Here is a 17,505-nt window from a genome sequence, read left to right on the forward strand (position 1 = left end):
GAAATAAAAATCATCCCACATACCCATTAATAAACAACTCTACTTTTCTCAGTATTTTTCAAAAATAATGAATTATCTAGTATAATTACCTTAAAGTTTAAAAGGGAAGTAAGGCTTTTAGGGATGCCAGTTTTAAAAGTTCCTTCCAGCCAGATTCTCAAGGCTGCAGAGGCAGGCAGAACCTGAGATGGGAGCCTGCCCACCTTGTCTACAGTGCAGGTTCCTGGGCAGCTAGTGCTATAGCTATACAGTGAGACCCTGTCTCAAAACAACAAAGACAACCGAATAGCCTCCAAGTGTGGACAGCTGAAGGGGCTTTGGTGGGAGGGAGAACCAGTGATCTCCTTAAGGGGGCGGCCACGGCAGGCTGCGCACTGGTGGAGCATGCTCTGGAGTATATAGACTATACAGATTGGAGCCTCTTATCAGAAAATTTTAAAAAGAGGACTTAAATTTGGGTGATAAGAAGGTAAGGGTGGATCCTGAATGAGTTTGTGGGAGGGGTGAATATAATCAAAATAAACTAAAGAAGTTCTCAAAGAATTTACAAAACTATTTTTAGTTGTAAAATGTAAGGTAGACAAAGCAGCACTCACTTGCTCTTGTTGGTGTAGACAGGACTTCTGTTACAGTTTTTAAAAATCAATTATTCAAAAAAAATTAATTCTTTGACAAAAACAAATCAACAAAGATCCTCCAACTATTGGCACTTCTGTCCCCTAAATTTTTATTTTTAGGAACCACAAACCTACAAAAACGTTAGAGTGTGAATGCCCTAGAACTAACTCTCTCTGTAGACCAGACTGACCTCTAACTCACAAGACCTGTGTGCCTCCAGAGTTCTGGGAGGAAAAGTGTGCAGCATCACACCCAACACGTCTTGTTTAAATTCTTTAGATAAGTAAAACATCTAACTCACCCGAATGATCTATTGTCCCTTAAGACCTAATACTATCCTTTGTCACTAAGACAGTCACAGAGTTCTCAAGCTAGCCATGGAAACAGGCAGTACAGGCTGTGAAATTCTGTTGTTGTAACTGCAAAATTTAGTGCAGGCTTTGTTGGTATTGCTGCTTCCATACTATAGAGCCGATGTGGTGCCACAAAGCACACATACCTACAAAACTATACACTGGCCTTCACTGTAGCCATACCTCTGGTAAGATGAATTGTTCCACAGGCTTATACCATAGCTTGTTCACTTGTATGCCACAGCTTGGAGGACTAAATCGGGCGATGAAAAGGGCCTCCTGCAAGGTGGGTAGGGAAGAACAGAAAACAAAGACAAATATTTCCTGTTATACACTGTCTATGCAGCTGATTCTCAGCTCTGCAGCTTTTCACCAAATCCACAATGCTGCTGGTCATGCTCACTGTGGTTTCAACAACTTTCATGTTTTAAAATCGTTTCTTTTCTTAAATCTATTTTATGTTACAAGTGTTTTTAACCACTAAGCCTTCTCTCCAGCCCCATCTTTCAGATTTTCTAGTGCTATTTCCATGGTCATTAAAGTGCTATATTGTTTGTTTTACAGCTCTAGGGAGTCAACCACCAGCCCCTTGTGTCCTAGATAAGCATTATGTTACCACAGGAAGCCACACAGACCTCTTTTGAGATAGTGTCTTGCTAAGTTCCTAAGAATACATTTGATTCGCCTGTCTCCGCTTCCTAAGCAGCTGGGATTGCAAAACAGACATTTAATCTTTTATTAACACTGCTAACAGCATTAGCAATTTTATTTTTTTTAAGACAAAAATTTAAGTAGCTCAGGTTATCCTTACACTTGTAATCTTCAAGCTCAGCTTCCCTAGTGCTGGGACTGTAGGTCTATACGATCATCCCTGGAAGAAAACAAAGACAACCCAGGAATGCCACAGAAGAGCCGGAGGATGAGGAAGAGTGCTGTCAAACACTGTCCTATGGACATGACATGTTTGTTGCACACAAAACTTACTATAGTGACTAACAACACAAGACCTGCACAAGATCAAGCCAGTTAAGTGTTTCTAGCATGAGAGAGGGATGAGCTGGTAGGTCCCACCATTAGCTCTGGAGCAACTGATAGTTGGCTTTGGGGAAGGGAGATTCACTTTTCTTTTGAAGTATGACTACTGGTAGGTTTCCCAGTGGATGACCCCAAGCCCACGTTTATACATACAGAACTAACTGGACTCAGTGGGGATGAATGGATAGATGGGTGGATACATACATACATACATACATACATACATACATACATACATGCAGGAAGAGGCAGGGAGGGAAGAAGGGTGGTCCAAGCTATACACTCCAGGTTGACCTGGAATTAACTTTATTGACGAGACTGGCCCTGAACTTGGAGAAATCCTCCTACCTCAGCCTCTTGAACATTGGAATTACAGTTCTGTGTTTGACCATGTCTGACTTCAACAAAATTTAAACAAACCAACCAGCCAACAAAAACTGAAAAGAAGCTTCTAGTAATACAAACCAATTCTATAGATAACAATGAACTCTGGAAAAACATAAAAAGGATCTTCACTAGTTATGAGGATACCTACCTGTAATCGAGCACTTGGGGCTAAGACAGGAAGGAGGATTTCAAGTTTAAGGACAGCTGGGATGCCTTATCTCAAAAACAAAACAAACAAAGAGACTCCCCCATCTCAAAGAACAAAAACAAACCAGTAAGTAAGAACAAGAAAATCTGGAGGAGGCTAGAATTCAAATACAGGCAAAACCCGGAAGAGAATCAAAAAGCAGAAAAAGGGAGACGGGGTCTACTCCATCTTCCCCTTAGTGCTCTTTGTTGAACGTACAACTCTACTTCAACTTTAAACAAACAAACAAAATACAGAGGATGCAGGTGGAATAAAAACATCAGATACAAGGAAAACTCAAGTAAAATTGACATACACACATACATACATATGCACGCATGCAGGTAGGGGAAGGGAAAGGGAGGAGGAGAAGGTGAGAAAGGATGAGCTTTAAATTCTTCATATAAACAGCCCTGGATCTGAGGCTGACCCATGTAACATGCATCAGAAGCAGAACCCACACAGCCCAACTAAGAGCGAAGACAGCCAAGTAGGAGTTCAGCTGTTGTCCACTGCAAAGAGTCTAGAGTCTCCTCCAGCCAACCTAACTGCTTGCCACAGCAAAGCAAATGAAAGGCAACTGATACTCTTGGAGGGATGTAATGAGAGGTCCTATAGTATATCATTCACAGCATCTGAACTACTAGTTACTAGGCATAAAAAGAAAACCTACATCAACAGAAAACAATTGACCCAGCTATTTAACAGTGAGAGGCTAAGATCCATATCTTATGAAAGACAATATATGTTGGCATTCATCTTTCAAGCCTTGGTGATCTCACTTAACATAACGTTCTCTAGGTCTGTTTCATCCATTTTTCTGCAATTTCATTTTTCTTTATCACTGAGTAAAATTTTATTGTATGAATGTATCCCATTCATCTGTTCCCTGCTATGTAAAAACAATAGTGATGACACAGATGTGGGAATATTCCTGCAGAAGGCTGTTGAGTCCTCTGTGTACATGCACAGGAGTGGTGTAGCTGGATTTGTGTGTGATTTGATCACACAGGTTTCTACAGTGGCTGCATTAACAATGGATAAGGGCTTCCCTTCCATTATATACTTGTCAGAATTTTTTTTGTTATTTTTGATACTGATCATTCTAACCAGGCTGCAGTGAAATTTTGATTGATCTGATGGCTAGAGAAGTTGAACATTTTTATTTTTTCTATTGAGAACTGTTCAACCACTGGCCATTCATTTGACTGGCAGTTCTTAAGACTGTTTCTTATGTTGGGATTCTATTCAGAAATTTGTTGCCTGTACCTATGTCTTGAAGTGTTTTCCCAGAGCAGTTTACAGTTTTAAATTAAGGTTTCTGATCTAGTTTGAACTGATCTTTTATGCAAGGTAAAAAGATATGGATCGAATTTTATTCTTCTACAGGTTGCTATACAATTTTGCCAGCACCAGTTTTATCTTTTCTCTGGCTCATGCTTCTGACACCTTCATTAATGAAGCTATAAAGAATTTATACTGGGAATTTCTAGTCCAGTCCAACTGGGTTTTTTTGGTACATATAACTCATGTATCTATAATAATCTCTCCCTGAACCAGCACTGCAATGCAACATACTATAACTTCAACCAATACAGGAAGAAAAGTGGAAGTCACACAACCAGAGAGTGGTAGTCTTTCAATCTATTGGAGCCACAAAGGAAAGTTGCTTTGAAAGAAGAAATATCCCATCCATGCCAGTACACACCTCTTGCTCTGTCTGATACAACTTGACTGTGATGTTCCTTTGAAAACCAATGTCACTGGCATCGTAGAACACTCCAAGACTGGTAATCACGATTGGGTAGAGAACTCTGAAGCTCACGCTGACAACTCGGTCTTCAGAGAGTCTAGATGAAGAGGCATCTTCAGGAAAGCTGAATGCCTCAATTTCTTGATTCAAAACTAAACAATGAGAATAGGGTTTATATAACCAAATAAATAAAATTCGGACTTCTGCACACACACATGTGCAAACATACACATATGTGCAAACAGACACACATCCCACTGGTGAATATTAAATATAGGTCAACTGCAAAGCAATGGGAGGACTGGATAAAGATAATAAAAACAGTACTTAGAGTAGTAAAAAAGATTGGTAATTTGATCTTGGTCTGCAAATCCAAAAATGCAACCGCTTATTAAGCAATTAAAAGTTTACGGTATGAAAGGAAAGCACTGCAGTATAAAAGTAACTGAAATCACTTAAAGCAACACTGAAAAGCTTGCTGTAAAGTATTTACAGCAGGTAAGTAAATCAGATTTTGATCACCTACTATATCACTGCCCATTACATCTATACATTAACTACGTCACTGTGGGGGAGGAGCACTATATCACTTGCCAGTTAAGACACTGGAACCCTAAAGGACACTAAGTAACCCCAAAGGATTGCAGACTCAGGAATCAGACTTGGGTCTAATGACTCACAAATCAGTGCTCTTCTTACTGGTTCACTAGCTCCCTGGACTGTCTTTTCCCTTTCTCCAGTACTGGGAACTGAGCCTGAGCTTTATCCATGTTAAGCAAGAACTCTACCACAGAGCTATACCCACAGTCAACAGTCTCTTTCAAGTAAACTTTTCTAATTACTATAATGAACCAGGATAGATTAGATGATACAGACAATACCCAAAAAGTACTAGTTTGAGAAATACAAAACCTACTTTAAAGGCAACATTCTTTGTAGTTTTTAGAACTATGGATTCAAACTCTGCTGATGACCCAGCCAGTTAAACAAATGTGTACACACATATTTACTTATAAAGTAAATGCAGAGACTGTAGCCGGCCTATACATTTATATCAGGATTGTGAGTCCAGTTCAGTGGGGGTAGCAACACATATTTAGTACACACAAGGCTCAGGATTTGACTCCCACCACAGAAGCTCTCATCAAAAACCCCTGGATCACCGGGTGTTGGTAGTGTATGCCTTTAATCCCTGCACTTGAGAGGCAGAGGCAGGTGGATCTCTAAGTTCTACACAGAGAAACTTTGTCTTGGGAAGAAAAAAAAAAAAAAAAGAAAACCACTGGATCCCTCACCTCAAAAGAACACAATTACACACAAAATTCTGCATTGTCAGAATTTACCAAGTTCACTGATATCTTAAGAAAAATAGCACTGCTTTACAACAGAGACTCTAGAATACGGCCTAACCTTGTACACATAGGGCATTTGGGTCCCCCATTTCGGTCCTGATACTTGGCAGATTTTTAATAAAATGAAGACTAACAGGAGCTGCTGCATACTTGTTAACCGACATAGACAGGAGAGGGAACAGGGACAGACAGATTTTTGCCATAAGCAAGAGAGCACTGTCAACATCCAAACTGGATAACAGCAAGTTTTTCTCTTTAATATATTCAGAGGATGAGCTGGAGAGATGGCTCAGAAGTTGAGTGCTGGCTGCTCTTTCAGAGGCCCTGAGTTCAATTTTCAGCAAACACATGGTGGCTCCCAACCATCTATAATGAGATCTGGTGTCCTCTTTTAGTCCTCAGGGGTACATGCAAATGGGACACTATATATACAATCAATCTATCTATCTATCTATATCCATATCCATATATTCAGGAGACAAAAGGCATCTATCTATCCAAAGTAGAAGCATATATATTAAAAACAGCAGGTCAAGCTATTCCTAGACTGTTTACCTTAAAAAATGTACCTTAAGCTCAAGCTGCCTGTAGCAGGAAATCTTATTGCTTTGATAGCAGCTATTAATCAAAACTTCTAGACATGCAGCAGCATGACTAATGCTCATCACGACCTTTAGATACTGAAATAATCCAAATGCTCGGGAGTTAATAAGATATACTTACATTAAACAGCGCAGTTTAAAAAACTATTTATGTATTAAATGATGAAAGCTTTCTACTTCTGAAATATCCACTCCTCTTTTAGTAATAGCACTTAAGCTAGTAAGTTCCAGATAACAAGTGCTGGGGAGGGGACCAGCCTGCACACTGGTAGGCAGGCACAGCACAGCAGCCAGTAAGCCGTACCTCCAGCCCTGTTTGAGTTTCTGCATGTAGTTGTTTGGCTTTAATTTAGTTTTCAACTCGTTAACTGTCTGTAAGCTACTGCATTAGCAACAACACAGCATCTGATGAGGTTTATGATCCTTTTGCTCTCTACATAAAAGTTAATGGAACCTGTCCTCAGAAGAACACATTTATATGTAAAATTCTGTCTATAATCCTCTGCTTTATAACACAGACTAGAAGATATGCTCAATTTATTTAAAAAGTGAGCTGGAATATCACCTATGAAAAAGTCAGGCTCTTTAATAAAGTATCTATAGAGTCCCAGGACCTACAAGTCTCTATGGCATAGGTACTTTTTTTTTTTTTTTAATAGCATCTAACTCTGTAGCTCAGGCTGACCTGGAACTCAGATAGCCAGGTTGATCTCAAACATGTGGCAATCCTCCTGCCTTTGCCTCCCAGGGGCTGCAACGACAGGCATGTACAGTAACTGACTCTATTCCTTGCTCCAGATGATGAAATACAGAATCAGGAGGCCATACAGCTAGAATGTGGCAGAGCTGGCTTTATCAACCTTCTAAAAGGGAGATTTGCATACCTATGAAGGCCTGACAAACTTTAAAATACCAGAATCCAGGCCCAGTACACTAAACAGAGATTTGGAAAACCTACTTTAGGACTGCAGCTGAACATAACAGGAATGCTACTTCAGTGGAGACCTCGTTAGTATCAGCCTATGCACCCTCACCCACATTCTCAGAAACTTAATTTTAAGGAAAATAATTGTTTGTTTTTTGAAACAGGTTTTCTCTGGGTAGCCCTGGCTGTCCTCAAACTCACTTTGTAGATCAGGTTGTCCTCAAACTCACAAAGATCCACCTTCCTCTGCCTCCCAAGTGCTAGGATTAAAGGTGTGAGACACCACTAACTGGCAATAAAATATTTTTTAACATTTCAAACCTGTTTCTTTTGCAGAATGTTAGTCAATAGTTCATGACTTTTAACTTTTTAAGTTAATTAATTAATTAATGCAGAAGTGATCTTCCCACTTCAGGTTCCTTAATGCTGGGATTCCTGGTTTTAGCAATAATTCAAAATCAATGTTAACTCAAGAATATGCATATTATGGCTATTATAAATTAACTGGTAAAATCACCAGTTTTCCAAAAGTTCAAAATTCAGCAGTCTGTAAGTGTAATGGCTATTCCTGTTGTCAACTTGACTATATCTGGAATGAACTACAACCTAGAATTGGAGGGCTCACCTGTGATCCAGATCTTGAGGCTAGGAGATACAAGTTTCTGACCTGGAACTTGGCAAGGAGATCTTGAGCCATAGTGGCTATGAGAAGCTTAAGCCCAGGCAAGGTAGTATACACCATTAATCCCAGGAGACTAAGGCAAAGAGATCTCTGAGTTCAAGGTGAGCCTGGGACAAAACAAGTCCCAGATCCAAGTGTGATGGTACAAATCTTTAATCTGGGTCACAACTTCTGCTGGAGACCTACACAAGGACATTGGAAGAAGGACGATTCCTTCTTCTTAACCTGCTTGCATTTACCTGCCAGTACATCTGTTAGAATCTATTTCTATAGAATACCGGCTGAAACAACTAGCCTTGTGGGACTGAGCAACTACTAGATTCTTGGACTTCCCATTCACAGCTGACCACTGTTGGGGAGTTGGACTACAGACTGTAAGTCATCATAACAAATTTCCTTACTATATAGAGACTATCCATAAGTTCTGTGCCTCTAGAGAACCCTGGCTAATCCAATGAGTAATCTAATTCTTCACATGCACTGAGTCTTTCTGAAGAACAGCCCTGAAAATCTGTGTCAGTAAATAATCTCAGAGACTCCCTGAGTGACTAGTAAGTCTGTCAGAAAGGCTGGAACATAAATTTTGATGACAAATATTTTGTTGGTTAAAATCAGACTCTCCCATAAAATCTAGCACCTTTTATTTGACAATGAACTTATGAAGAGCAACCTAGTGGACAACGCACCTGGATTGGTGATGTTGAGCAGTCGACAGGAGTAAGGGTCCTCCCTGTCTTCCACAGGCACTTCACAGCCACGGGCTCCTATTATGAACTTCACAAGCACACTGAGAGATGGGTTGGCATTAGAATCAGAAATAGATCTTCATCTTACAAATACCCACTTCCTCATGCTCATTTCAGATCTTTGAGGCTCTAGCATTTATGAGGGCTGATAACAGAAGGAGGGGGCATGCAAACCAAGGCCTGCTAACTTTTGAATGACTTTATGCGAGCTCTCTTGTGTAATACTAAAGCAAGTGTAAATGCTGGCCTGGCTACCAGCAAATGCTCATCTTAGCCAACAGCAGATTCATGGGAACATCAACTTCTCAGAAACTGCACCTTTTCCCTCACTAGACTACTGTTTCTGTAGGAGGCGGTCCTTACCATTCACAAACCCTGTGTCACTCACTGGTCACCTTGTGATCTGTTACCCAGGTTCCCCGTTGCACTTCATCTCTCCTTGCTCTGCTCGTTCTTCTCTCTCTCTATCCTCTGGGAACACTTACTCTCTCCTTGCTCTGCTCGTTTTTCTCTCTCTCTATCCTCTGGCAACACTTACTTATTCCTAAGGCTGTGACTGGTCCAAGAATGATTCTTAAACCTGAACATCTAGTACAGACTCAACTTCTAAGTAATCAATCCTCCAGTTCTTTGGCATTGTCATCTAGATTACCACAGGGAGCTGAGTTCTCAAGTGCAAGCTTAAGAGAGCCTGGTGTCAAATTTTCAGGAATGTTGTAAATGGTTAAGTACAGTCTTTATTAATTTACAGAAACAAATATATTTAAAACAAGGAAACACTCAAGTTCTCCACTTTCCGGGTTTCTTATTAAGGTTATTTACACTTTTATCTATTTAATGGAATAGTCATGATGTATCTTTTTACAATTCTGCACCCAATTACATCACAGTAGTTGCTTGAAATTGGCCTTTGTGAAATATTTAAACCACAAAAATTGATAAGCAATATGGACTCAATTTCTTGTATCACTGTTTATCTAGATTGAAAGTATTAAGAAAATGTTATTAGTGCAGATTAATATAATACATAAAACAGATTTCCAGCCTTTATTTTCTGAGTAGTACTGATAAATATATAAATATGTTTTCAATGTCCAAAAGCTATCAGACGATTCAACAAAGTCACTGACTTCATTGACTGAGAATAAAGTACTGACATATCTTAGCAGAAAAAAAATATGAACATTTATTATTTTTATGTGTATGGGTATTTTGTCTGCATGAACATCTGTGTGCCACATACAATGTAGTTCCCATGGAAGTCAGAAGAGGGCAGTGGGCCCCCTGGGACTGGAATTACAGACAGTTGTGAATTGCCATGAGGGTACTTAGAATTGATCCTGAGTTCTCTAGAAGAGCAAGTAGGTGCTCGCTGAGCTCTCTCTCCAGCCTTAAGTCTTATTCACTTCAGAGCTATATGCCTTTGGTGATTCCAGCCATAAATTTATTACAAATCTAATATTCTGGCAAAACAGAAGCATTCTACGAAAATTAACTGGCCAAATAGAATTTACTAATTTTACAGAGTACTGCATGTTATTAACTATCAATTATGTGCTATAAGTCTTTATATCAATAAAATTGTAATAAACGTAAGTACATAAGAATACACTTTTTTTCCCAGGAAGCCACTCAATGAACATTTACAGAGTACACCATAGCCTGAGGTACCCGAGCTCAAACACCCTCAGCTAAGCCTTGTTCTCTTCTCATCATACTTAGCACGTTGACTGAAGATTTCACAACTCTCAAGTCAGACACCTCCTGTTCGCTCTACAGATTCTGATGAGTCACCACTAAGTAGTCACACTCCTCAGCAGTTCTTGTCTGAACAAGCCTGCTTCTATAGACCTGCCTGCCATGAGCTACAGAGGTCACTGCTGACCTCTCCCAGCCAGACAGGCCTTTCCTCCCTTCCTTTCCCCACTTTTATAGCCTCCTCTCATTTTCTGCCTTCCTAGGTTTTGCCTCTGCTCCCACATTCATCTCCCACAACCCCAGGTTACATGTTACTGATGTTTTTCAAGCACTCCAGGCTATTTAAAAGACTGATTTTATCATCTTCTGTCTGCCTGTGTGTGTGCATTTGTGTGTGTGTGCGTGTGTGTGTACTGCCTATGAGTGTGCCCAAAAAAAAGGCCAGAAAAGGGAGTTGATTTCCTGGAGCTGGAATTCCAGAAGGTTGCAAGGCACCAAACAAAGGTGTGGGTTTCTCTGGAAGAGCAGCAAGTATTCTTAACTGTTGAAGCAGCTCTCTAGCCTATTCCAGGCTATTTTACATATATCTCCATTGTACCCCATACTGTACTATCAACCTACCTATATGTACTAAACTTCAAGGCCCCTAGACTCCAGTTGTACCTTTGTGTTCTAACACATACAGTGCACTACCTGCTTAGGATAGATTAAAGTGACAAACTACGGCCTATTACAGAGGTTTGGATTCAAACACAGTCCTCATAAAATAAATAACACTGTTTGACTCCTTTGGTAAAACATAAGATGTCAAAGAATTATTCCACAACCACAGAATGCACTGTCTTTTACTACTGGCCAGCTAGGCAGAACATCTTATGTAGACAGGTATAGACAAACACGAGTGAATATGCTAACTAAATGATATATACTCATTTTTTTTAGTTATCTTAATAACCTTACTAAATTCATATAACTATTATGCCCTAGAAAGTTACTTCTGGTCTTGAAACTGTTTTATATAGATAATCCATTATTTTCAGAAAACAAACCACAAGCTTACTTCATTTAAGTAACTGCTTCAAAGGCAAATGAATTACTGGTATAAATTATACTCATTACTTTTAGTTCTGGGGCATTCACTCAATTGTTGTTGAATATCTATTTTATTCTTGGCCAAGCTAGGTTATAAATACTGGGGATCTACCAGGAGAATAAAATCAAAGGGCCTATATCTCCTAGTGGGGAGTGATGAGTAACTTATAAATGTATTACACATGCCAGTTGGTGATACATCTAATAATAAAGTCAAGCAGGGGAAGGCAGTGATGGAGAAGTGGAGTGCTATTTAGTCCGAGATTGTCAGCTAGGATAGAATCTACCAGAGTTCTTGAAGAAATGCTACCATGAAGACATTTAGTGAAAGAGTGGTCAAAGCAAGAGCAAAGGCTCTGAAGCAGAAGCTTGTATAGTGTACTGGAGGTGGGGGAAAGAGGGGTTGGGGGAATGGGAAAGACGATATATGTTTTTCTCACATGCAGAACCCAAACTTTGTGTGTGTGTGTGTGTGTGTGTGTGTGCGCGCACTGTGAAAACAGAAGGGTAGACTCTTTAGAGGGAGGGACTCATCATAGGAAGGATGAGAAGGTGAGAGTAAGAATGAGCAAAGTACAATGAAAACTTAAAAGATGTTATAATAAAAACCACCATTATTTTGTATGCATTTAAAAAAATCAATCCTAGGAGTATATGGGGAACACAGTGAAGTGATTATACAGAAGAAAACGTAGACTGATTGAATGACTACAGGAATTTGGAATTTTTATTATATTTATTTAAAGACAAACATCATGTAGCCTAGACTGACCTCAAACTCACTATACAGCTGAGGAAGACCTTAAACTTCTGTCCATGCCTGATAGGACTTTATTCTAAGATCAGAAAAGACAATGGATACAGTCAAGTGTATGCATGTGTGAGTGCAAGCGCACACATGCACACACACACACACACACACACCAGAGAGTTATGAATAGAAAGTTAACAAAATTTGACTAATCTTAAGAGGATCATTCTGGTATGGCAGTTATTTGGAAAACTGAATATGGAATATGTCTAAGATAAAAGCAAGCAATCCATATAGAAGATCTTCTGCAATAATCCAAATGACAAGTAAAGGCAGCATAGAGGGTGTGAGAAGTCTGACTCGGGGTGTGACCTACAAGCTGCACCAACAAGATGTGAGTGGCTGGTATGGGAATTGAAACCAAGGAAAAGATAACACCATGATTTTGGTCTGAGTAGTTGCTGGCATGTTCTGGTTGGGCATGACAGGAAAGACAACAGGAACTCAAGCTCTGGAGGTGGTTCTGAGGCCCTTCCTTGCTAGGTTATAAGATTTATTACTCAAGCTCGAGCTTGAGTTCCAGTAGCCATTCCTGTCATGTACAGTAAGAATGTGCCATCAACTGCTTAGTGCAAAATTACTGTGTTATCTTGGTTTTCTTTGTTTCCCATGCTAATCACTCTGGCCCAAGCATTTCTGACCAGCCACTGGGCCATCTACTATCAGCAAGAGAGGCACTGCAAACCCCAGCTCTGGGAGGATGGTTACAAGAATATGGCATGCCAGGAACACTGTACTAAAAACTGAAAAAAAGTGAAGTTACTGAAAATACTCTTTCAGTCTCTCTTTAAAAAAAAAACTTATTTTAGATATGAGTGTTTTGACTACATATATGTCTGTACACCACATGTATGCAGTGCCCTCAGAGTCCAGAAAGAATGTAAGATCCCGTGGAACTGGAATTATAGAACAGTTGTAAGCACCATGTGGGTGCTGAGAACTGAACCTAGGTCCTCTGGAAGACAGAAAAATACTCTTAATCACCACACCAAGCTATCTATCCAGCCCCAATATCTGACTATTTAAAACTAAGCAGTTTTTGTTCTTTTTTAATTCTTGAACCAGGTAAGAGAATAATTCAAAAAACCCACCGTTGACTTAATGTAGGATGTTGCAGCAAATTCTTCAGCCAGGTGTTCCTTATCACATTTCGAAGTTTGTGGTTATTTCGAGCTGATAACACACCAACCACCACATCATAGTGACTAAATTTCCACTGAGGAAATAAGGCTGATTGATCTATAAATAAGTAACATAAATTCCAAGTCAGTCATGACATCTCAACTACAGTAAACTCAGCATACTTTATAAAAAGTTTATTACAAATAAAACACACTTATGCTTGTAAAATGTACAGACAAATAGAAACAAAATTTTAAATTTCATCTGAACATTTAAAAACCCATAAACTCAGCATTCAGAAATATGCACAACTAACATATTGGTATACAGGCTTTTGGTATCTCACACATATGTATGCATCTATGCCAGCACAAGAAAGATTTTCAAGCTGGGCAGTGGTGGCGCACGCCTTTAATCCCAGCACTTGGGAGGCAGAGGCAGGTGGATTTCTGAGTTCGAGGCCAGCCTGGTCTACAGAGTGAGTTCCAGGACAGCCAGGGCTACACAGAGAAACCCTGTTTCAAAAAAACAAAAACAAAAAAAAAAACCAAAAAAAAAAAAAAAGAAAGAAAGAAAGATTTCCAAAACAAGTTTTGTTATAAGAATCAGCTGTAAAAGACAAGATAGACAAAAGACAAAAACAGGCAGTAGGAAAATCAATTAGGCCACAATTAGAATCCTGGATCCTTCACATATTTACTATGAGATTTTTTTGGGTGGTGTTGTAGTTATGTTTTGAGACAGGGTTCTAACATGTAGTCCAGACTGGCATTCCACACCTACAAAGGTAAAGACTAGCTAGCTTTGAACTTCTAATCCTACTGTTTCCATCACCTCAGTACTGGGATAACAGAATATACAGCTATACCTGGCTGACTGTAAGTTACTTAACCTCTTGCGTTTCAGTTTTCCTTAAATATAAAACGACTACAGTATTTCTCGTAAATGTAAGAATTAAGTGAGGTAACGTGTATAAATAAAGGTCTTAGTTTAGAACTAGTAGTACATAAGTGATAGAAGTTTGGGGGAAGAAAAGGACCTCCATGTTAGACACTATCTCTACTTTCTTTCTCTCTCTCTCTCTCTCTCTCTCTCTCTCACACACACACACACACACACACACACACTTTCTCTACTTCTCTCTCTCTCTCACACACACACACACACACACACTCTAGTCAGCTAAAACTTTTTTACTACAAACCAAATGTTCTAAAGAATGAATCAGAAGTAACATTTTAGTAAGAATTTTAAAAAGTCCTGTAACAAGTCCTGTCATATATACCTCACCTCTCACAGTTATACTATCTAATGGTCTAATGGAGGGGATTCTATTTTAGTTTAAGAAATCCAGTTTTAGAAATAAGACAGAAGAGGGGCTATGTCTTTCTTTTTATTGCTAGCTTTTAAGCTTAAGAGCTACAAGCTTATATAGAACTCCAATAAAAATTCCATTTTATTTTTCTACAGTGGTGGGAACTGACTCAAAATGTTTTCAAAAGTAAATTACTGGGCCAAGGATCTTCGCCATATTAAATGCAATGTTTTTATATGGTGTATGCTCTCGGTATTCAGTCTAAAATGCAGCAGAAACATGTTGATACTTTCTCAAAGAACCAATTAAAATAATTAGGAGACAGATTTTCTTTTACTATAATAATGTAAAAAATATTAAAGTATAACAATTTTAATACTGTTAAGAATTTTCATATAGCTAACTTTATTTTCCACAAAATAGATTATAGTCAATGTACTTGAAAAAAGGCATTTCAATTCTAAAGAGATATTTGTATTGCTCTATCACAAATCTTGTACCAAAATGAGTTCTATAAATACAGAATTTATCTTCAACATAAATCTGCATGCTCGTGGATTAAAACTGCCCATCATCCTTGAATGCCTGATATTAATATAGTAAGCATTACATACAGGCTATCTTTTCTTTTGATGTGCTGGGGACCTGTGCATGCTCTGCTAGCACTTCCACTACTGACCTACATCCGCAGCACTAAAATATGATTTAATGTTCAGCACCATGACACACAGATACTTACTGAACCAAATGAGAAGACAATACAGAGAATTCAGTACTTTCCCTTAAATATTAAATTTTTGAAAATTCAGAGACCAGAAACACTTTTCTCAATCATATAACAATATATTAAAAGCTATAGCTATTGCAAGAACTAATTCTAAATGAGTAAAATTTGGAATATAATTGAAGTTCTTGTATAAAACTGTGAATGATATTAATAGTAAGTGTACTCTAGTGACAAGATAGAAGCAATGTAATCACCACCCAGTCCCATAGCTAAAATAAGGCACTACCTCAGGTAAGCAATTTGCCTCCCATGTCTCTATTTCATAATCAAGCAAAAACTGACAGAGGAAAAAACTCTTTTCTTTTTGTTTGAGACAAGGTCATATAGTTCTGGGCTGGTCAGAAACTCAACTTGAATTCCCCATCCTCCTGCCTCTACCTCTCAAATGCTAGACTGCATCTGTGAAACACCACACTTAGCTAATTTTTTTGTTTTGTTTTGTTTTGTTTTTCAAGACAGGGTTTCTCTGTGTAGCCCTGGGTGTCCTGAACTCACTCTGTAGACCAGGTTGGCCTCGAACTAAGAAATCCACCTGTCTCTGCCTCCCAAGTGTTGGGATTAAGGGCCACCATTGCCCACTAAAATTTTTAAATTCTAATTTTTAATTTCTGTTTCAAAGTGTTTTTTTTTTAAAAGATTAAAAATTAGGGACTGGGGGCTGGTGAGATGGCTCAGTGGTTAAGTGTACTGACTGGTCTTCCGGAGGTCATGAGTTCAAATCCCAGCAACCACATGGTGGCTCACAACCATCTGTAATGAGATCTGATGCCCTCTTATGGGGTGTCTGAAGACAGCTACAGTGTATTTACATACAATAAATAAATTTAAAAAAAAAAAAAAAGGCTTGGTGGCAAGCGCCTTTATTAAAAAAAAAAAAAAAAAAATTAGGGACTGGAGAGATGGCTCAGTAATTAAGAACACTGACTGCTCTTCCAGAGGTTCTGAGTTCAATCCCCAGCAACCACATGGTGGCTCACAACCATCTGTAATGTGATACAATGCCCTCTTCTGGTGTGTCTGAAGACAGCTACAGTATACTCATATACATTTAAAAAAATAAATAAATAGATTAAAAATCTATAAAAGGCCAAATGGTGGTGGCACTACCCTTCGATCTCAGAACTTGGGAGTCAGAGGCAGGAGGATCTCTATGAGTTTGAGGCCAGCCTAGTCTACAGAGTGAGTTCTAAAACAGCCATGGTTATGCAAGAAAGACCCTGTTTCAAAAAAACCAAAACTACAATAAACCCAAACAAACAAACAACAAAACAGAACAAACCAAAAATCTGTAAAAGGCCAAAAGGCAAAAGTCACATTTAACCTGTCCTTCATTAATCTGACATCAGAAAATAAAGTTTCTAGACAAAAACAAATTTTCAGAGCAATTCAAATATCCCCAAGTTCAAAATAGTATTTTATTTATGGTATCTAATCAAAGTAGATCATTTAGAAATAGGGCACTCAGCACATAATTTAACCTCTAAATGCCTCAGATTTCTTCATAAAATATTTCTCATACCTATTCCTTTCTGGGCACTAAATCTAGTTTCTGTTTAGACTGTAAGCTTTTACTAGTTTCTCCATGAATCATCCGTATTGCCATATGAGGTCTGTGGTTTTGTTTTAAACAACTAAATATATACAAAGGTAACCACTAGCACGTGACAGCCCTGAAGAGTACAGCTTTTTGATTGTACTGTACACCTCTGCTTGATGTCCTTTCTCCCTGCCTCTGACGCCCATCTAAGCCAACTGCTTTAATTTTTCAACTGCTTTACTTTGCAGGCATCAATCTTTTTCTTGCAAAGAATCCAGAGTGTATCTTGGCTTCCTAGAGAACTTCTATTCCCAGATACACTGCAGTCAGATTAAGAAAAACGCATTCTACCACACACACGCGCCCATGTAATCCCATCCAATAGACTCCTCATATAAACACATAAAAGTTTCCGGTGGGTACTTTAAGGACACAGGTAGTCACTCAAGCTTGTAGCTCCTTTCACTAGTTTCACTTTATATCCTCATCTCACTGTTATATGG

General features: G+C 38.8%; 1 protein-coding gene across 1 annotated transcript in view; it reads right to left on the reverse strand.

The window, feature by feature from the left end:
* The window catches only part of B3galnt2 (beta-1,3-N-acetylgalactosaminyltransferase 2), a 34,265-nt gene extending 19,038 nt beyond the window's left edge, over positions 1-15,227 (reverse strand). The window contains exons 1-5 of the mRNA XM_028769854.1: positions 15,200-15,227; positions 13,333-13,480; positions 8,581-8,681; positions 4,289-4,485; positions 1,155-1,250 (exon numbers count right to left, since the gene is read on the reverse strand). Coding sequence (XP_028625687.1) covers positions 1,155-1,250; positions 4,289-4,485; positions 8,581-8,681; positions 13,333-13,480; positions 15,200-15,227 — 570 coding nt within the window. The remainder of the gene's footprint in view (positions 1-1,154; positions 1,251-4,288; positions 4,486-8,580; positions 8,682-13,332; positions 13,481-15,199) is intronic.
* Positions 15,228-17,505: the final 2,278 nt, after the last annotated feature.

This window comes from Grammomys surdaster, unplaced genomic scaffold, assembly GCF_004785775.1.
Source record: "Grammomys surdaster isolate TR1022 unplaced genomic scaffold, NIH_TR_1.0 194, whole genome shotgun sequence".
Lineage (NCBI taxonomy): Eukaryota > Metazoa > Chordata > Mammalia > Rodentia > Muridae > Grammomys > Grammomys surdaster.